Source organism: Arvicola amphibius, chromosome 1 (assembly GCF_903992535.2).
Source record: "Arvicola amphibius chromosome 1, mArvAmp1.2, whole genome shotgun sequence".
Taxonomy (NCBI): domain Eukaryota; kingdom Metazoa; phylum Chordata; class Mammalia; order Rodentia; family Cricetidae; genus Arvicola; species Arvicola amphibius.
Window position 1 is genome coordinate 181,602,210 of NC_052047.1, and position 22,379 is coordinate 181,624,588.

Sequence of the window (22,379 nt, forward strand, 5' to 3'; positions counted from 1 at the left end):
AGGCAGTGTTTAAAAGAGTAGTTTCCATGTAATTATTTCGGGTATAAAGCTAGCCGGGTGGCGGGACGCAGCCCTGCTGCTCCATCTACACCTAGATGTAAGCATTTTCTTAATTAGTGATTGATGGAGGAGGGCCCGGCACATTGCAGGGCCATCCCTCGGCTGGTGGTCCTGGGCTGTCTAAGAAAGCAGGCTGGACAGTCCATGATGAGCAAGCCAGTAAGCAGCATCCCTCCCTCCATGACTGCTGCATCAGCTCCTGCCTCCAGGATCCTGCCCTGAGTTCCTGTCTTGATTTACTTCAATGATGACCAGTGATACAGAAGTGAGAGCCGAATCAACTCTTTCCTCTCCTACCTGTTTTTGGTCATGATGTTTTGTCACAGCAATAGAAACCATAAGACAGGCCTTATCGTTAATTCACTACAAATATTACTTTTGAGATTTTACTGTTGTAGCCTAGATTGGCCTTAACCTATGTTTTTCTTGCCTAGGTCTCCTGAATGTTAGAATTCCAAGTGTGCCACATTGGGCATAATAAAAATTTCACATAAGCAAACAAAAATGGGTGGGTCAGATGGCTCAGCAGGCAAAGGCGCTTAAGGCCAAAACTGACAACCCAAGTTTGATGACTGAGACACAGGTAGAAGCAGAGAACTGATTGACCACTACATGCACATATATAAAATGAACTTTTTTTTCATTTATTTTTATTTTATGTTCATTGGTGTTCTGCCATGAGTGGTGGGTTCCTTGGAACTGGAGTTACAGACAGCTGTGAGCTGCCATGAGGGTGCTGGGAATTGAACCAGGGTCTGCTGGAAGGGCAGCTAGTGTTCTTAACCACTGAGCCATCTCTCCAGCCCTTTATTATTATTTTTTAAATGGCCCAGTGGTGGCAGCGCATACCTTTAATCCCAGCAGTCAGGAGGCAGAGGATCTCTGTGAGTTCGAGGTCACTCTGATCTACAAAGCGAGTTCTAGGACAGCTAGGAATGAAGGAAACAGAAATGGACTGGAGAGATGCTCAGCGAGTAAAAGGACTTCCACACAAGCCTGACTTGGGTTTGATCCCTAGAACCCGAGCACGCATCCTAACGCCAGCAGTCCTCCAGCGAGATGCAGTGGGGATGGACTGAACTGGAAGCTCGTGGGCTAGCTAGCCTAGAGCATACATGTAGCAGAAGCTAGAAAGACGGACCTCCCAACCCCAAACAAAGTGGGGGCTCGTGAAACAGCTCAGCAGTTAGGTGTTAGAGTTTGCCCTCCGGAAGCCACAGAAAAGCAGAAGCAGAGAACTGACTCTACCAGGTTGGCCTTTGACCCCTATACACATATGTATATGTGTGTCATATGCGCTATGGCACACACTTGTGCACATATAATGCAGTTAGACAAAAAAGGTAAAGGCCATCTGACCAAAAACAAAAACCAAGGTTAGGTAAGACAGAACTGATGCCCCAAAGCTGCCCTCTGACCTCCACACACGTCCCTACACTTAAACACACAGCACACACACATTCTAAATATTTCTTTAAAAAGATAAACTAAACATACTAATAACATAGTAAGTTAACAACTATGGAGGTCACAAGACCAGGAGCTCACCTCCACCACTGACAAAGTCCACATTGAGTTCACAGGGTCCTGGGCATGTCAGCAAGAGCCATCCCTGTGCAGTTTCCTCATGCTTAATTCATAGCTAGTATTCCCTCCTCCCAAAACTTTGGCTTTGATTTCAGTTCTGCACTTGCTAGGGTGTTGTCTGCATGGAGCACCTTCACCCTCACCTAATGTCTTCACAACTGCCTTGGTCTCGCCTGATCCTCCCCTGACCATCCCAGGGGCAGAATTAACAGTTCCTGGGACGCCTGTCACAGCAACACTATGCTCACCAAACATTTTCAGAACTGCTACATGCAATTAATCACCACACATGGCCAAGAGTTCTCACTATCCATGTTATTGAGGGGTTTAGATAAAGTGCATGCATGACCCAGTGGCTGGCACCTAGGATGAAGCACTTGGGACACACACACACACACACACACTGAGATTGGAAGCTGGGTGTGGTGGTGTATGTCTTCAATCCCAGTACTCAGGAGGAAGAGGCAGGTAAATCTCTGAGTCTGAGGCCAGCTTGGTCAACATAAAGTAGTTAGACCTTGCCTCAAAAATCAAAATAGAGAGTCCGGAGCGAGCGAGGGAGCGAGGTAGAGGCTGTTGGATGGCAGGAGCGGAGCAATGCCTAAATAAAAGGAACTTGTTTCTTCAAGCTCTTCAGGCAGTGATTCTGATGAGGTTGAAAAACCGTTAAAGAGGAAAAAGCAAGTGGTTCCAGAAAAGCCCGTGAAGAAGCAAAAGCCTGGTGAGACTTCTAGAGCGTTGGCATCTTCCAAGCAGAGTAGCAGCAGCAGAGATAACATGTTTCAGATTGGGAAGATGAGATACGTCAGTGTTCGGGACTTAAACATGGAGCAATGGAGACAGCTGAAGGAACAGATTTCTGACGAAGACGAAGCAGTGAGAAAGCTGTAAAATCTGAGCCATATCAAACTGTACTCTTGTAGTTGTTTTCATCTATTTTTTTACATTGGCTTTTGCTTTCCAAATGTTGTTCTCCAAGCTGTTGTATATTTGGATTGCAGAACAATTTGTAAGGTGAATACTTCTTTTAAAATGTGCATTATTAAAATGTTCTGAGTGAAGCTAAATTTCAACTTTATTAAAGACGATTGCTTTGTGCCCCCCTACCTAGAGTAAAATAAAGCCAGATCATTAAAAAAAAAATCAAAACAGACTGGCAACTGGAGAGATGGCTCAGTAATTAGGAGTATTTTGGGGGCTCACATCCAGTTCCAGGGGATCCAATGCACTCTTCTGGCCTCCAGAGGCACATGTGGTGCACATAAACACACACACAAAACAAAGCAATGAGAAAGTTCACTGCCATGTTCACCTTTTAAATAGTGACAGCAGGGGCTGTAGAGATGGCTTAACAGTAAGGGCAACTGTTTTCCAACCATGAGCACCTGAGTTAAAATCCCAAGCATCCACATGAAAAGCTGGGCTTGGTCTCATAACACACACACATACATGAGGAAATTAAACCAGGCAGGGCAGTGGTGGTGCATGCTTGGGAGGCAGAGGCAGGAGAGTATCTGTGAGTTCGAGGCCAGCCTGGTCTACAGAGCTAGTTCCAGGATAGTCAAGACTGTTTCACAGAGAAACCCTGTCTCAATACGACCCCCCCAAAGAAACTATACCACTAACAAGTAAAAAGCATTTTTTCCCAGTCATAGCAAAAATACATATATACATATTTATAAAGAAGGCATAAGCTATTTCCAGTATTACATGGTTTTGTTTGCTGAATGTAACACCAGCCAAGAGAATAAAAATCACTGTTTCCCAAGAATAGTGTTTTATATTTTGGTTGAAAGAGTCTTACTATATAGCCTAGGCTATACTCACACTTGGGAACTAAAAATCTTCCTGTCTCAGCTGCATAGGCCTTGGGTGCTCATTACAACAAAAACTTATTTCTGGCAGATTTTTCAAGAGGTGGTTGCTAGGTAACTGTAGAATCCTTAATAAAGACGGTGGCATACTGATGTTCTTTTCATACTGGTACTCTTGGAAACAGGTGGCTCTGTCTTTGAGGGGAAGTGTGCTTAGGTTTGTAAGAACTCAGGCTGTACCCTGGCCACTTTCCGGAATTCTTTAGTGTGGGTCTTGGGGCACTGCATCTCACACCAGCTGATGGGAACCATCCGGACACCTACAAGGAAAGATAAAAGCTGAAGGTGGAGGTGGGACTCCAGAGATTCTGCTGAGGCTCTTTTCTTTTCAGCTAGACACGAGGACATGGCTATGCTGTAGAATGCTTACTTAGCATATGAAAGAGCATGGGTTTCAGCCCTAGTATTAAAGGAAAAAGAAGCCTCATTTTTTCCATGATATAAGGGGGCACTTACCTATTCTGACATATAATCACTATAATCTTACTAAACCAAGCTATGTGTTGTTCAACAACGAGGACATGCTCTGAGAACTAAGACCTAAACAGTGGGCAAACATCAGTGTGCACGCACACATACTAAGTCAGCTACACCACGAGGTGACATCTTGTGATTTCTTGGGGGTGGGAGTGGGAGTGGGGTGAGGCTGGGGACTGGGGACTGGACCCAGGGCCGCATGAATACTAAGGAAATGCTCTCCTACTGAGCTAATCTTTAGCACTGGGTGTTACAATTCTATGGGACCTATCATGGTATGTGATACTTATAATTGATTAAATAGTTTTCCATATCAAATGGAAGTATGTGTATCCCTATTGCTTCCTAGATAACCATGGTGCCCAGGGAAACAGGCTTGGGAGCAAGAACGACTTACCCGATTCACTGTGGGCTACCACTACCCCTAACTCATTTTCAGCAGTGGTCAGCAGGTAATTGGACTGTGCGTCACCTAGGGAGATCTAGTCATACAGTGCCAGTGAAGGAAAATGAGAGGCTTTATGTGCTGTTACCTTCTGCCACTTCCCCTACCTTCCCTCTTTTAATACCTTAAAAAAAAAAAAAAAAAAAAAAAAAAAAAAAAAAAAAAAAAAAAAAAACAAAACTTGAACTCCTGATCCTCCTGCCTTCATCTCCTAAGTACTAGGATTACATTAAGTGCCATCGAGCTTGATTCCGTTTCTTCTTTTGACAAAAAACCAGAAATGTGATATAATAAAGGATACAACTTTGGCCAAAACTATGTCACCTGGGCGGAAACTCTTGTAAATTTCAACCTGCAAAAAACCAAACAGGAATAAGTGAATTATGTCTAATAAAATACTACCACCAAGTAGAGCCAGACCCATTTCTAATCCCAGGGGAGAGGTGTCATCATTATGTCAATTCAAATGTTTCTTATTTTAGTATTATCACATAAATAAAGAATTTGAATTTAATAACTTGATTAGGAATCTGACTCATACAAAGGTAGTATATCGTCTGTCAAGACTGAGAGCAATGAACAAACACCCAGCTTCAAAGGCAGTCTGGGCAAGATCCTATCTCACAATAATAAAGTTTGTATGTGTGGAGCATATATACTCATGCATGAAGATGTGTATTTGTGTTGAGGTGCGGTCAGAGGTCATACCTGGTGTCTTCCTTGGTGGCTCCCTACCTTATTCTATTTTTTGACATGGTCTCTCTATAGCACTGGCTTTCCTAACTTTCTATGTAGACAAAGCTAATCTTGAACTATAGAGACATGCCTGGCTGGGATTAATGGTGTGCACTACTAAGCCTGGTTCCAATTTATTTTTTCAGCCAGGGTCTCTTACTGAATGAATCTCAACTCGAGGGAGCCTCCTGTTCCATATCCTCCACGCTAGCAGTTGGGTTAAACACTCACTTTCTACATGGTGGCCAGGGATCTAAACATAGGTCCTTCCTTATGCTCATCCAGCAGGCACTGACCATCTCCCTAGCCTAATTAGTACCTTTTAATCATTTACTATTTTTTTTTGGAGAGGGTCTTCCTATATAGCCCTAGTTAACCTGCTCTATAGATCAGGCCAGCCTTAAATACACAGGGGTACCTCTGCCTCCTCTGCAGTGAAAATTTAAAGACATGTGCCGTCATGGTTGGCTAATAATTTTAGCGATAACAGCTTAACCATTTTGGTCAACTGAATGAGAAAATCTTTTTTTTTTTTTTTTTTTTTTTTTTTTTTTTTTTTTCTTCAAGACAGGGTTTCCCTGTAGTTTCTAGAGCCTGTCCTGGAAGTGGCTCTTGTAGACCAGGCTGGCCTCGAACTCAGAGATCCGCCTGCCTCTGCCTTCCGAGTGCTGGGATTAAAGGCGTGCGCCACCACCACCCAGCTTGAATGAGTAAATCTTGTACAGGAAGAAGGGACAGTGATTTGAATTTCATGTTATAGCAAGAAATGCTGTTAAGTCCTTACACTCTACATTCCTATGGATTTCTGAAATCCCCTGGGATAATAATTCCTTTCGTGTTTGTTTGTTAGACAAGGTCTCACTTTATAGTCCCAGCCTAGCTGGAACTAATTATGTAGTCTAGGTTGGCCTCAAACTCAAGAGGTCTGCCTGTCTCTGCCTCCTGAGTGCTGGAGTGAAAGGTGAGCATACACTACCACTCCTGGCTATTATCGAGCCACCCATCCATCATTTAGATTTATTCATCATAAATGTATGTATGTGCACCACATGCATGGAGGCGCCTGTGGAGGCCAGAACAGGTATCTGATCCCCTAAAGCTGGAATTACAGGGGTTCATGAGCGTGTGAGGGCTGGGGACAGAACTTGGTTCCTGTGGACAAACAGCAAGTGCTCTTAAATATCCGTCATTAATCTAGTCTTGAGGATAATATTTTTCAAAGCAAAATTCTTTTTTTTTTTGTTTGATTTTTTGAGACAGTGTTTCTCTATATAATAGCCCTGGCTGTCCTGAAACTCACTTTGTAGACCAGGCTGGCCTTGAACTCACAGAGCTCTGCCTGCCTCTACCTCCCAAGTGTTGGGATTAAAGGGATGAGCCACCACAGCCTAGCTAAAGCAAATTCTTAGAATCATAGGAAAACAATAACAAAATCAGAAAAAAACCCACAAAAACAAACACCCAAACCACCAATCTTCAACCTTGTCTTTTTCAGTTGCTCGGATATCTTCCTTGCTATGTAAAAAGAATAAAAGAAAAAAGAGAAAAAGAAAGAAAATTAGTTATCTTGGGAAAGAATTTCCCATTGAGTCCTAGGAAATAATAAAAAAAAAACTAGGTCATACTGGGTCCCCAGCTATCTTTAACATGAATAATAAAACACTTACCTTTTCTTGGAAAATACAGAACAATAGTATTGATAACTTTTGACAATGGAAAAGCATATCAGAAATTCAAGGTCATTTATGGCTACGTATAGAATTTAAGGACAGACCGACTACAGGATGTTTGTCTAAAATAAATAAACAAATTCACCTATCCTATCGTTTCTTTTCAATGAAGTCCACACAACAATCCACCATTTTACCCACAAACCTTTTCTTTTTTAGCATGCCTGTTTGGTCCCCAGAACTGGAGTACCAAGAGGGTTATTCAAAGATCAAAAATTACTCTTTTTTTTGGTTTTTGGAGGCAAGGTTTCTCTAACAGCCCTGGAACTTGCTTTGTAGACTAGGCTGGCTCAAACCCAGAGAACTGCCTGCCTCTGCCTCCTGAGTGCTGGGAGGTTGGTGAGCCTGCAGTCTAGTCTCGGATCAGCATATACCTGGCCAACAGGTTTCCTCCAGACAAGGTGCCTGTGGAAAATGGACTCTCAATTGGCAAGGATTGACAGTCCATGAGACAGGGTTGGAATCTGCAAATTTGTGCAGCTTGAGGCTCTATTCTCTCTCATCACGCTTTGGGCGGCTTTCAGTTTTCCTTTGTCAGTCACATGTGCCATAGCTGCAATTTCCCCTGGAAATTCTTTCTTAAACATTTTCCCCTAAGCTTCAGTAGGAAGCTAATGCTTCTCAAATCTCTTATCTGGAACTACTAACTACAACTCCTACTGCTGGGAACGTTTCTGACTCAATCGAGACATATGAAAAAACAACACTCATAACATTATCAATGTCTCACAGTTCGGGAAAGGAGAGGAGGGTGTGCATGCGCAGAAAGGGAAAAAGTCTCAGGGATACACACAGTGCCAACTGTTGAGAGTAAGAGCCTTGGACACCAAACACACAGAATCAATGGGGGAAATGCGATGTAAAGTACGGATGGACAGATCCATTTTTACCATACACAGGCTCTTCCCCTGGTGGAAGAGCTATGGTGTAGTGAGGCGGGAAGTGTGCCGGATCAAGTCTGCCGTTTACAGGTCGAGACATGGGACCGTCTTTCAGAAAAATGAACCGTATAAAAGCGTATCTTGCAGACATGAAAGAACCGTTTGGGTTTGAATACTGTTGTTCTTAAAGCATTGTGCCCACGTCTATTATTTTAACTTTGTAACCGCAGTAGCTGCCAGCTGACGTAAGTGCTGCCGGAGAAGGATGTGCCTGGCTTGATATTTAGCTAAGCCTGCAAAAATGCTTATGTCTAGAATAAGGTTATTTGGGTAAGGTGTATTTGGGGAAGCATAAAGGGAAATAATAGGGACTTTCATAATGATCATGACGCATTCCTTAAAATACGTATTTATTTAACAGATTTATTTATTACATATACAGTGTTCTGCCTGCATCCCTACATACCAGAAGGGGGCACCAGATATTGTTATAGATGGCTGTGAGCCACCATGTGGGTGCTGGGAATTGAAGCCAGTACTCTTAAACCTCTGAGCCATCTCTCCAATCCCCAAAACATGTATTTCTTAAAGTCAAATATAGGGCTGGGTGGCGATGGAGCACACCTTTAATCCCAGCACTCGGGAGGCAGAGGCAGTCAGATCTCTTGTGAGTCTGAGGCCAGTGTGGCCTACAAAAGTGAGTTCCAGGACAGCCAGGACTGTCACACAGAGAAACTGTCTCGAAAAACAAACAAACAAACAAACAAACAAATAAACAAAACAAAAAGCTATTTGGGGCTGCTTGAGTACAATTTACCTGGTGGTCAGAATCTTTCTTGCCCAACACACCTTCCCCACCTCAGGACCTGAACCAGAGCTGAGGCTGGATGCCCTGCTCTCAACAAGTACTCTTGACTGCTAAGCTATCTCTCCAGCTTCTCCACAAAATTTTTCTTACAACCTTTGGTTTCAATCAATATTAAAGAATAAGAATTATATTGTAGTGCATATCTTAATCCTAGCACATGGGAAGTAGAGGCAGATAAATTTCTGAGTTCAGGGCTGGAGAGATGGCTCAGAGGTTAAGAGCATTGCCTGCTCTTCCAAAGGTCCTGAGTTCAATTCCCAGCAACCACATGGTGGCTCACAACCATCTATATTGGGGTCTGGTGCTCTCTTCAGGCCTGCAGGCATACACACAGACAGAATGTTGTATACATAATAAATAAATAAATACTTATTTTATTTCTGAGTTCAAAACCAGCCAGAAATAAATATTAAAATAAAAAATTGAAAATTAGGGCTGGAGAGATGGCTCAGAGGTTAAGAGCATTGCCTGTTCTTCCAAAGGTCCTGAGTTCAATTCCCAGCAACCACATGGTGGCTCACAACCATCTGTAATGGTTCTGGTGCCCTCTTCTGGCCTGTAGGCATATACACAGACAGAATAATGTATACATAATAAATAAATAAATATTTTTTTTAAAAATTGAAAATTAAAATGAAGGCTGGGCATTAGTGGTGCACACTTTAATCCCAGCACTCAGGGAGTCAGCACTCTGGGATCTCTGTGAGTTCACGGCCAGCCTGGTCTACAAAGTGAGTGCCAGGACAGACTCCAAAACTACTGAGAAACCTGTCTTGGGGGGAGGGGGAGGGGGTGGGCAAGATGGCTCAGGGGCTAAATATGCCTGCTGTTCAAGCCTGATGAAAGCTAAGATTCTGGAACCCACATCAAGGTGAAGAGAGCCGATTCCACAAAGTTGTCCCGACCTTTACATGTGCGCTGTTCTGGTATGTGGGTTAGCACGTGGACGCCAAACAAAATAGTAAGAAAAAAGAACACGAAGGCACTTTCCAAGGAGCTTCAGTGTTGTTTGGTTTGGCTTATCCTGACACTGCTAGTCCACAGCTTTCCTTAGTCCTTTTTGAGACAGGACCTCATGCAGCCCAGGCTAGCCTTGGACTTGCTATATAGCCAGCAATTGAACTTCTCACCCTCCTGCCTTGATCTCTGGGTGGTGTGATTACATGCAAGTGCCACCACATCTGAATTATGTCATTCTTTTTATTTGTTTGTCAAGAAGGGTTTCTCTGTGTAGCTTTGGAACCTGCCCTGGAACTAACTCTATAGATCTGGCTGGTCTTGAACTCACAGAGATTTGCCTGCCTCTGCCTCTCAAGTGCTGGGATTAAAGACATATATTACCACCTGGCCAAATTATATTATTCTTGACGAGAGTTAGGGCTTCTCCATCAACTGAGATATATCACTAGCTCCCTTTTTTGCTTTATTTAAAAATCCTCTTTTATGATTAACAGTTTTCATTTCTTATAGCTCAAATAACTTTTTCTCTGGATATACTGCGGCGCAAAAAGCAAAGCCCAAGGAGAGACTCACGTGGGCAGGAAAAAGAACTGTAATTGCTCCACAAATTCCAGTCTCCCCACCACCCTCGCCTCACTTCTGGTGCTGAGGCAAATGTAAACACAAGAATACATCTTACCGGATAGTTCCTCGAAAAGCATTTTTTAGTGGTGTGGACCCCACATACAAGATGTGTACTTTGGCAAAACGTGAGTTGATGCTAGAGACCTAGGGAACAGAGAAAGGTTCAGCATCAGAGAATCAGCCACCGGTCACTCCAAGAATTAGAACAGGAAACACGAATTACTAGGTTTAGTTTAAGTAACCATACTCAATACATAAAAGGCTTTTGTTTTCAATTTATCTTATGTAATGAGTGTTTTGCCTGCATGTATATCTGTGCACCACGTGTGCCTGGTGTCCAGAGGTCAGAAAGTGGGGACTGGATCTCCTGGAACTGGAGTTATAGATGGTTGTGAATTACCATGTGCCGGGAAATAAACCCAGGTCCTCTGCAAGAGCAACCAGTGCTCTTAGCCACCAAGCCACCTCTCCAGCCCTTTATTTCATTTCAAAAAATTATATGCGCCTTTTGTCTGGGCTGCGACCCTGGGCTGCCTGGAATCCCTGATCCTGTCCACTGACATTCCATCTGAACTGGTGAGTGAATGCGGACCCTGGGGCAACCTGCCCTGGAAGAGAGCACAGACCCCCTACCCCCACTTCCCTCTGCAGGCTGGTGTCTGTTTCTCCCGTCCCTGTGTCTCCCAAGCTTTCCCTAGTGTTCTCAGGTGTCCTGCTCCTGCCCTAAGGCCATCCACCCAAAGGGGTCAGACTCTGGCCTCCAGGCAGGTCTGAGGATTCCTGCGGAGGGGTGCGGGCTCCTTCAGATTGTGCTGCCAGGTTCGCTGTGTGGTATTCCACCAGTTCAGTTCCATCTGAACTGGTGTCCTGCTCCTGTTCTAAGGCCATCCACCCAGAGGAGTCAGACTCTGGCCTCCAGGCTGGTCTGAGGATTCCTGCAAGGGAGTGCGGGCTTCTTCAGTTTGTGACGCAAGGAATAGGTCCACCTCTGGCACTGGGGAGATCCAACCAGTTTCAGTCACAGCAAAGATTGGTCTAGGACACCAAGCGCCTCCGGGCTCCTTTTGAAGGAAGAGATGGGCAGGCGCCAAAGCAGGAGCTCCTCCAACAACATGAAAGGCAACATGACATCACCACAATCCAGACATCCCGAAACAACAAGAATTGAACACCCTACCCCAGAAGATATAGAAGAAACCGACCTTAAACAGTACTTTATGAAAATAATAGAGGACCTTAAACAGGAGGTAAAAAACTGCCATAAAGAAATGGAGATGACAAACAGAAAGGTAGACGAAATAAATAAATCTCTCATAGATACCCAAGAAAAACAAGAAAAACAAGAAAAAGCAATCAAACAGGTAAGGGAAACAGTACAAGACCTGATAAATGAAATGGAGGTATTGAAGAAAACACAATCTGAGGGACGACTGGAAATGGAAACTCTGAGTAAACGAACAGAAACTTCAGAGACAAGTATTTCCAACCGAATACAAGAGATGGAAGAAAGAATCTCGGACTCTGAAGATACTATAGAGGAAATAAACTCACAGATTAAAGAACTAAACAAATCTAACAAATTCTTAACACAAAACATTCAGGAAATCTGGGACACCATGAAAAGACCAAACCTAAGAATAATTGGGGTAGAAGAAGGAGAAGAATTACAACTCAAAGGCCCAGAAAACATATTCAACAAAATTATAGAAGAAAACTTCCCCAACCTAAAGAAGGATGTTCCTATGAAGGTACAAGAAGCCTACAGAACACCAAATAGACTGGATCAAAAGAAAACATCCCCACGCCATATAATAATCAAAACACAAAACATACAGAATAAAGAACAGATATTAAGAGCTGCAAAGGAAAAAGGTCAAGTAACATATAAAGGGAAACCTATCAGAATTACACCTGATTTCTCAATGGAAACCATGAAAGCCAGAAGAGCTTGGATAGATGTGCTACAGACACTAAGGGAACATGGATGCAAGCCTAGACTACTATACCCAGCAAAGCCTGCATTCACCATTGATGGAGAAAACAAGATATTCCAGGACAAAAACAGATTTAAACAATACGCAGCCACAAATCCAGCCTTGCAGAAAGTAATAGAAGGAAAATCACAAACCAAGGAGTCCAACAACGCCCACAATAACTCAGGCATCTAGCGACCCTTCACCAGCACAACTAGAAGAAGGGAAACACACAAACTCTACTACTAAAAATGACTGAAGTTAACAACCACTGGTCATTAATATCACTTAATATCAATGGAATCAATTCACCTATAAAAAGGCACAGGCTAAGAGACTGGATACGAAAACAGAATCCAACATTTTGCTGTTTACAAGAAACACACCTCAACCACAAAGACAGACACCTACTCAGAGTAAAGGGTTGGGAAAAGGTTTATCAAGCAAATGGCCCTAAGAAACAAGCGGGTGTGGCCATACTAATTTCCAACGAAGTTGAATTCAAACTAAAATCAATCAGAAGAGATGGAAAGGGACACTTTATACTCATAACAGGAAAAATCCATCAGAATGAAGTCTCAATCCTGAATATCTATGCCCCTAATATAAAAGCTCCCACTTATGTAAAAGAAACACTTCTAGAACTCAAGGCAGCCATCAAACCACACACACTAATAGTTGGAGACTTCAACACTCCTCTCTCACCAATGGACAGGTCAATCAGACAGAAACCTAACAGAGAATTGACAGACTTAATGGAGGTAATGAACCAAATGGACTTAACAGACATCTATAGAACATTCCACCCAAATAGGAAAGAATATACCTTCTTCTCTGCGGCTCATGGAACCTTTTCGAAAATTGACCATATACTTGGTAACAAAGCAAACTTCCACAGTTACAAAAAAATATTAGTAACCACCTGTGTCTTATCGGATCACCATGGATTAAAATTAGAATTCAACAACAATGCTACCCCCAGAAAGCCCACAAACTCATGGAAACTGAACAGTCAACTACTGACCCACACCTGGGTCAAGGAAGAAATAAAGAAAGAAATTAAAGTCTTTCTTGAATTTAATGAAAACAAAGACACAACATACTCAAACCTATGGGACACAATGAAAGCAGTGCTAAGAGGAAAGTTCATAGCACTAAGTGCCCACTTAAAGAAAACGGAGAAAGCACTCATTGGTGACTTAACAGCACACCTGAAAGCTCTGGAAAAAAAAGAAGCAGACTCACCTAGGAGGAGCAGAAGACTGGAAATAATCAAACTGAGGGCAGAAATCAACAAAATAGAAACACAGAAAACAATCCAAAGAATCAATGAAACAAGAAGCTGGTTCTTGGAGAAAATCAACAAGATTGACAAACCCTTAGCCAAACTAATCAAACGGCAGAGGGAGAACACGCATATTAATAAGATCAGAAATGAAAAGGGGGACATAACCACAGACACAGAGGAAATTCAGAGAATCATTAGATCTTACTACAAAAGCCTGTATGCCACAAAATTGGAAAATGTAAAAGAAATGGACAGTTCTTTAGATAAATACCATATACCAAAGTTAAACCAGGACCAGGTAAATGCTCTAAATCGTCCTGTTAGTCGCGAAGAATTAGAAACTGTTATCAGAAACCTCCCTACCAAAAAGAGCCCAGGACCAGATGGTTTCAATGCGGAATTCTACCAGAACTTCCAAGAAGACCTAATACCTATACTCCTTAAGGTATTTCATAATATAGAATCACAAGAGTCACTGCCAAATTCCTTCTATGAAGCCACACTTACCCTGATACCTAAACCACACAAAGACTCAACCAAGAAAGAGAATTACAGTCCAATCTCACTCATGAACATTGACGCAAAAATTCTCAATAAAATACTGGCAAACCGAATCCAAGAACACATTAGAAAAATTATCCATTACGATCAAGTAGGCTTCATCCCAGAGATGCAGGGCTGGTTCAACATACGAAAATCTATCAATGTAATCCATCATATAAATAAACTGAAGGAAAAAACCGATATGGTCATCTCATTAGATGCTGAAAAAGCATTTGACAAAATTCAGCACCCTTTTATGATAAAGGTTTTGGAGAGATTAGGGATACAAGGGTCATTCCTAAATATAATAAAAGCCATTTACAGCAAGCCGACAGCTAACATCAAATTAAACGGAGAGAAACTCAAGGCTATCCCACTAAATTCAGGAACACGACAAGGCTGTCCACTCTCTCCTTATCTCTTCAATATAGTGCTTGAAGTTCTAGCAATAGCAATAAGACAACATAAGGGAATCAAGGGGATTCAATTTGGAAAGGAAGAAGTTAAACTTTCATTATTTGCAGATGATATGATAGTATACATAAGCGACCCCAAAAACTCCACCAAAGAACTCCTACAGCTGATAAACTCCTTCAGTAACGTGGCAGGTTACAAGATCAACTCCAAAAAATCAGTCGCCCTCCTATACACAAAGGACAAGGAAGCAGAGAGGGAAATCAGAGAAGTATCACCTTTCACAATAGCCACAAATAGCATAAGATATCTGGGAGTATCTCTAACCAAGGAAGTGAAGGATCTATTTGACAAGAACTTTAAGTCTTTGAAGAAAGAAATTGAAGAGGATACCAGAAAATGGAAGGATCTCCCCTGCTCGTGGATTGGGAGGATCAACATAGTAAAAATGGCAATTCTACCAAAAGCAATCTATAGATTCAATGCAATCCCAATCAAGGTCCCATTAAAATTCTTCACAGAGATTGAGAGGACAATAATCAACTTTATATGGAAAAACAAGAAACCCAGGATAGCCAAAAAAATCTTATACAATAAAGGTTCTTCTGGAGGCATTACCATCCCTGACTTCAAACTCTATTACAAAGCTGCAGTATTGAAAACAGCTTGGTATTGGCATAAAAACAGAGAAGTTGACCAATGGAATCGTATAGAAGACCCGGATCTTAAACCACAAACCTATGAACACCTGATTTTTGATAAAGGAGCCAAAAGTACACAATGGAAGAAAGAGGGCATCTTCAACAAATGGTGCTGGCATAACTGGATGTCAACCTGTAGAAGAATGAAAGTAGATCCATATCTATCACCATGCACAAAACTCAAGTCCAAATGGATTAAAGACCTCAATATTAATTTGAACACATTGAGCTTGATAGAGGAGAAAGTGGGAAGTACTCTACAACAAATGGGCACAGGGAACCGTTTCCTACGCATAACCCCAGCTGCACAGACTTTAAGGGCAACATTGAATAAATGGGACCTCCTGAAGTTGAGCAGCTTCTGTAAAGCAAAGGACATTGTCACTAAGACACAAAGGCAGCCTACTGACTGGGAAAAGATCTTCACCAACCCTGCAACTGACAAAGGTCTGATCTCTAAAATATATAAGGAACTCAAGAGACTAGACGGTAAAATGCCAATTAACCCAATTAAAAAATGGGGCGATGAACTGAACAGAGAATTCTCAACAGAAGAAGTTCAAATGGCCAAAAGACACTTAAGGTCATGCTCGACCTCCCTAGCTATCAGGGAAATGCAAATCAAAACAACTTTGAGATATCATCTTACACCTGTCAGATTGGCTAAAATCCAAAACACCAATAATAACCTTTGCTGGAGAGGTTGTGGGGTAAGGGGTACACTCATCCATTGCTGGTGGGAATGCAAACTTGTGCAACCACTTTGGAAAGCAGTGTGGCGGTTTCTCAGGAAATTCGGGATCAACCTACCCCAGGACCCAGCAATTCCACTATTGGGAATCTACCCAAGAGATGCCCAATCATACAACAAAAGCATATGCTCATCTATGTTCATAGCAGCATTATTTGTAATAGCCAGATCCTGGAAACAACCTAGATGCCCTTCAGTGGAAGAATGGATGAAGAAACTGTGGAATATATACATGCTAGAATACTACTCAGCGGTAAAAAACAATGACATCTTGAATTTTGCAGGCAAATGGATGGAAATAGAAAACACTATTCTGAGTGAGGTAACCCAGACCCAAAAAGATGAACATGGGATGTACTCACTCATAATCGGTTTCTAGCCATAATTAAAGGACATCGAGCCTATAAATTTGGGATCCTTGAGAAGATAATAAGAAGAACCTCCACCTGACGATAGATGAAGAAAATGACAGAGCCCCACATTGGAGCACCGGACTGAGCTCCCAAGGTCCTGATGAGGAGCAGAAGGAGAGAGAACATGAGAAAGAAAGTCAGGACCGTGAGGGAACCTCCAGCTGGCGACGGATGGGGAAGGTGACTGAGCCCCACATTGGAGCACTGGACTGAGCTCCCAAGGTCCTGATGAGGAGCAGAAGGAGCGAGAACATGAGGGAGAAAGTCAGGAACGAGAGGGGTGCGTTCACTCATGGAGACGGCGGGACAGAACTAATGGGAGATCACCAACTCCAGTTGGAATGGGACTGATGGATCATGCGACCAAACCCGTCTCTCTGAATGTGGCCAACAGCGGGGGCTGACTGAGAAGCAAAGGACAATGGCTCTGGGCTCTGATTCTTCTGCATGGACGGGCTCTGTGGGAGCCTTCTCAGCTTGGTCGATCACCTTCCTGGACCTGGGGGGAGTTGGGAGGACCTTGGTCTTAGCATAGAGTGGGGAACTCTGATGGCTCCTTGGCCTGGAGAGGGAGGGAGGGGAGGTATGGGTGGAGGGGAGGGGAGGGAAGGGGGAGGAGGAGGGAAGGAGATGGAAATTTTTAAATATATAAAAAATAAACCATGAGAAAAAAAAATTATATGCATGTGTGTTTGTGGGTACGTGCACCTGAGAGCAGATGCCCATGGAGGTCAGAGGTCTTACACCCACTCCCCAGAAGTTGAAGTCATAGGGAACTGTGAGCGGCTCAAAGTAGATGTCTGGAGAAGCAGCAAGTGCTCACAACCTGAGAGCCATCTATCCAGCCAATTTAAGGTGAGTTAGCACCTATTTATCTCTGTCTAAGAGAGATGTGGGAATCAAATGAGAATATATAGTATTGATTTTAAAAAGTATCCAAGCCTAAATTAGGTGTGGTGTGATGGTGAATGTCTAGAATACAATCCTAGCTACAACAGCTTGAAACCAGCTTGGTCTACATAGCAGCCTCAATGACTTACCAAGAGAACATTTTTTAGCAGGGGAGGGGGTAAAATGAGGCCGAGTTTGTCTGTGTAGCTCTGGCTGTCCTAGAACTCGCTCTGTAGACCAGGCTGGCCTTGAACTCAGAGATTTGCTTGCCTCTGCCTCCTGAGTGATGGGATTAAAGGTGTGAACCACCACCATCGGCTCAAAATTTAGTAAGACAACAATAACAACACAAGGCCTACTAAGTCCTTCTATAATATACAGTGTATGGTAACAAATCTAGACATTTAACATCCTTACTAAGAAACAAGTCTGTGGACGGCACTTTTAAATCTACATTTTAGCTAAAACCTCACATTGAGATCATTGTGCTTTTGTGGTATTCTCAGGATAACACAATTTCCTCCCTAACAGTTTATAAAGAGAGAAGGATGATGCTGTGTGAGGTGATTACACCTGTGGTCCCAGCACTCAGGAGATGAAGACAAGAGGACCAATAAATAGTCATCCTCTGTCACACTTCAAGCCCGAGGCACTCGGGATCCATACGATCTGGGCAAGGGGAGGGAAAGAGAACACAGACAGTTATAAATAAATTATAAATAAAATTGGTAGAAGATGGAATTGAGTAGGGAATATACCGAACACTATAGGCACTGGCACATGTAGCATTAACTTGCTCCTTCTGACAAACATGCTGGCGCTGAGGACGGAGCTCATTTGGTAGACTACTTAGCTAGTCTACACAGAGACCTAAATTCTTAGCCCAGCATTTTATAACTCCAGGCCAGGTGGTATAAATATCTATGATCCCAGCATTTTGGAGGTGGAGACAGGAGGATTGCCTCACCAAGTCTGAGGTCAGCCCTGGGCTAACTCCATGGGTATCAAAATAATAGAATGACACATTCTCTCAAGGAAAAAGAAAAAAGGACACCCTATTCCCAGACATGAGCAGAAACAGCTCTGTGGAAGAACTATGAATTCTTTGAGAGGGTAGCGGTTAGGCTGGTTTCTAACTCACTATGTAGGAGAAGATAAGGCTGAACTTTTGATCCCCCTACCTCTACCTCCTGAGCACTGTAATTACAGGTGTACACCATGCCCAATGTATACAGCACCCAAGGGTTGAGAACCCTGCACCTCATGTATGCCAAGTAAGCTATAATCCAGGCAAAACACCAGATGTGTGAATTTCTCTGTCCTGATCCTGGAAATCTACAGACCAACAGAGTCCAGTGAAACTTTCTTTACACAAATAAATAAAGCGAGTCTTTCTCACTTTTTAGAAATTCTTCATCATCCTCATCACCATCATCATTATTACATGTGTGCTGGGAGAAATGAGTGCAAGCTCACGTCCTACAGCGTATGTGTGCATGTCTGTTCCCATCTGCTCTGTTACTGTGATAAATACACCAAGACCAAAAGCAATCTGGGGAGTAAGGCACTGGCTTCCGGTTAGACCGTCACCAGGGAAAGCTAAGGCAGAAACTCGAGGCAGGAACTGAACCAAAGGCCAGGAGGAATGCTGCTTACTGACTCTCCATGGCTTTCCCAGTCTGTTTTCTTATCCAACCCAGATTACCCACCTAGTGGTGTCATTGCCCACACGGTCTGTGCTCTCCCATATTAAACAGCAATCAAGAAAATGTCCTCCAGATAGGCCAAGCTGATGGAGGCGATTCCTCAATTGAGATTCCTTCTTTCCAGGTGATTCCAGTATGTGGTAAGTTTATCAAAACTGGACAGACAATTTGGTGGAATTGGTTTTGCCTGGATCCACATTTACATGGTCAGCAGGCTTGCATGTGAAGTGATTTGCCTGGTAAGTCATCTCACTGACCGACCAACTCTCCCCCCATCCTCCCTTTTTGTTTTAAAGACAGGGTCTTACTATGTAGCCCTGGCTCTTCTGGCACTCATTATGTAGACCAGGCTGGACCTGAACTCACGAAGATATGCCTGCCTCTGCCTCTTGAGTGCCACTCTGTCTGTCTTCCCTCCACCCCTTCTTTGGGACAGAGAATTATCATGTAGCCAGCTTTGCTTTGAAAGCCTCAGCTTCTCATGCAACATTAGAGTTTTACTGCCCTGCCAGTAAAACTTTCTGTGATGACAGAAATGTCATTTCCTGGGTCTGGACAGGTAGCTGAGCAGTTAAAGAGCACTGGCTGCTCTTCTAGAGGACCTGGATTCAATTCCTAACACCCACATGACAGCTCACAATCATCTGTCCCTCTAGTCCAGGGGGACGCAGCACCCCCTTCTCGCTTCTGCAGCACCAGGCATGCACACGACAGACAAAATACCTATACACATACAATGAAAAGAAAGAAACTCCCAGAATTGAGAATGTCCTTTAGGGAAGAGCCTAACATATTTAAGGCCCCGGGTTCCATCACTTCCCCACACACCCCATAATTCATGTGCCAACAAATATGGCAGTCACTAACCACAGTTTGCTACTGAATACTTAAAATGCAGCTAGTGTTGCTGGGGGCTGGGGTGCAGGGTCTTACTCTGCAACCCACTCTGGTCTTGAACTACTGTGGAGTATAACAAAGGTTACTCTACACTCCTGTCTAATTTCCCAAATACTGAGATATAGATATGAATTACCATGCCTGGCTGAAAATGAATTTTTCTCTTTCTTTCTTTTCTTTTCTTTTTTTAATTTTGAAAGAGGGTTTCTGTTTGTAGCTCTGGCTGTCCTGTCCTGGAACTCCATCTGTAGACCAGGCTGGCCTCTGCCTCTTAAAACCGTGAGCCACCATGCCCATCCCTGAAAATCAACTTTTAACACTTACAAACTTAAATAGCCCCATATAGCTAGTGACTACTGTATTAAGTAGCAGAACACAGCAGGTGTAGAATTTTGGCCTAAGCGCAAGGATTAGGATCAGCTCACCTTACAGGTGACAACAGCTCCTACATCTGGAAGTAGCTGGGACTCGGTTTCTCTCATCACAGACACCACCGGGAGCTATAAAGAGAGTACAAGTCGATGTTGGGTAAAGCTAATGGGGGTTTGAGAAAAATGCAGAACTGTCTTAGAACAGTGCGGCCACAAGGTAGACGATAGATATATTTGTAGTCCATAGCAGAGGATATTAGTAATTTTAGAAAATTAAAAAAAAAGGAAAGAGAGTTAAAGAGACCATTAGAATTAGGCTGCCAATTTAATAGGAACATCTCTGATCAGTACTAAATTTTTGAAGATGCTCTTGTGGTTTCTTGATATATAATCATATTGCTTATAATTATGGCTATCTTGACTCCTCCAAACTTAAGTCTGCTTTTATTTGTTTGTTTGTTTTTTGAGAAAAGGATTCTCTGTATAGCTTTGGAGCCTGTCCTAAAACTTGCTCTGTGACCAGGTGAGCCTTGAACTCACAGAGGTCCTGCCTCCTGCGTGCTGCCCGGTCAGAACCGTGTGTTTTCCACTCCTCCACCTCTACTTATCCTTCAGATGCTTCATCATTTCACTACCAAGAGTCATGGCCATAAAGCTGCTACATGGTCTCACTGTACCGTGCAATTCTTCTGAAGACATCCAATTCCCAAGCAACACACATTTGTACATTTGTTTATGGTTTGTGTCTGTGCCTCTTCAGCAGCAAAGCTAAGTGTATTTGGCTTGGGACTATATGCCCAGTAGACAAGGCAGCACTGTGCAGGACACGTGAAAGTTAGCAAGAGAAATCTATGTAGTGAATAAACAGGCACTAAGTTTATTTCCAAAACCAATTGACTGGAACCTGTTTTTACAAATAAGCAAAAACCCAAAGCTTAAAGTTTGGGTTTAGCCAGACCCTAAAGAGTTTTGATTCTTTTAAGCAGAGCTGGAGTTTGGATCTCTGGTTCCAAGCTTGACATGCTATGAAAGCATTGTACTGCTAAGTCCAGCCTAAGGTTTTAATTCTTAATTTTTTTATTGCCTTACATTTGTCAACCACTTCTTTATCTGCACCTGTTTGTAGCTGGGAATACAGTCGTGTACCACCATGCATGGTTACACTTAGAAGTCTAAGACAGGCAAGAATCTTAGCGAGGTAAATGTAAGCAAGAGTAACATTTAAATAAGTGCCCTGAAGGAAGAGTCTTGCGTATAACAATCCTACTCCCACCAAAGCCCCATTTTTTTTTTCCAATTAGTGGGTCCAGACGGGCTTCTCTGGAAAAAAACCAAACAGACAAAAAGACTAACTATCGAGGTCATTTAAAAGAGGTTAGAGTTACGGTGCTGAGTTATGTTCCAGAGAGGCCGCACGTGCATAGGCTTCGAGGCAGGGGAAAGCTTAGAGCATTAGGACACACTGAAAATCGCCAGCATTACACTGATGTCACGGAGGTGGGGACAGTAGAGTCATTTCAAGTGTAAGGAAGAGGCAGGACCAGGAAGCGACCAGAAAGCTCTCTGCCGGCTGGGCTACTCTCAATTTGCGTATCCCCTTCCTCCTCCCTTCCAGTCACAACCAAGCCACATAACATAACCAGTGTGCAGAGGCTGTGCTTTGGCACAACGTTGGGATCATAGCTGGGAGAAATCGGGAGACCAAAGCATCCCGCTGTCACCCAAACCCGCATCCGCAGTTCCTGTGCACAAGGACCAGAACTCAATGGCAGCCTGATGGGGGAACGCGCGCTGGGTAACCGCTTCATTTACCGCGCCATTCTCGCTGGTCTTCGTCAGGCAGCCCGCCAGCGACGAAAAGATGTAGCCGTGCCGGGTGTATGTGCCGCTCCCGGGGCTGCCTTCCTCCAAGTTACACAGACGTTCGCCTGCAGGAGAAATGCCGCATCAGCCACGGGCATCCAGAGGCTGGTTGTCACGCAGCATGGGACTGCTTGCGGAGACCGCTCACTTACCGGGGATGCAGTACCTCACAGGTGGTGCCATGCTTGTTCCTGTCCAAAACCCGGATGAAAACGAACCCAAGTGTTCATTGGTCAGCTAGAGGAGCGGCTCTGCAGTAACACGTACAGCAATTGGTACTTTTGACCTCGCCGAGGCGAGAGCGAGGCCGGACTCCATTTCCCAGGC

The 22,379-nt window shown here is 43.3% G+C and overlaps 1 protein-coding gene and 1 pseudogene across 1 annotated transcript; one reads left to right on the plus strand and one right to left on the minus strand.

Annotated features, from left to right (window-relative positions):
- Positions 1–2,244: 2,244 nt before the first annotated feature.
- LOC119802159 lies at positions 2,245–2,538 on the plus strand (annotated as a pseudogene).
- Positions 2,539–2,623: 85 nt separating this feature from the next.
- Positions 2,624–22,252, minus strand: Exosc1 (exosome component 1). Its single transcript, XM_038313089.1, has 8 exons — positions 22,205–22,252; positions 22,002–22,117; positions 20,244–20,318; positions 10,297–10,385; positions 6,660–6,693; positions 4,745–4,795; positions 4,396–4,480; positions 2,624–3,781 (listed from the first exon to the last, which is right to left on the minus strand). The coding sequence occupies exons 1-8, from the start codon at positions 22,233–22,235 to the stop codon at positions 3,675–3,677; spliced, it is 588 nt and encodes a 195-aa protein (XP_038169017.1). The 5' UTR covers positions 22,236–22,252; the 3' UTR covers positions 2,624–3,674.
- Between the last annotated feature and the right edge of the window lie 127 nt (positions 22,253–22,379).

Excerpts from the sequence above, each read along its gene's own strand:
- Exosc1 (XM_038313089.1), bottom strand. The coding sequence starts at position 22,235 with ATGGCACCACCTGTGAGGTACTGCATCCCCG. Across the intron at positions 4,796-6,659 it reads GAGCAACTGAAAAAGACAAG|GTTGAAATTTACAAGAGTTT; the intron begins GTTGAAGATTGG and ends GGTTTTTTGCAG. Across the intron at positions 4,481-4,744 it reads ACATAGTTTTGGCCAAAGTT|ATCTCCCTAGGTGACGCACA; the intron begins GTATCCTTTATT and ends CTGTATGACTAG.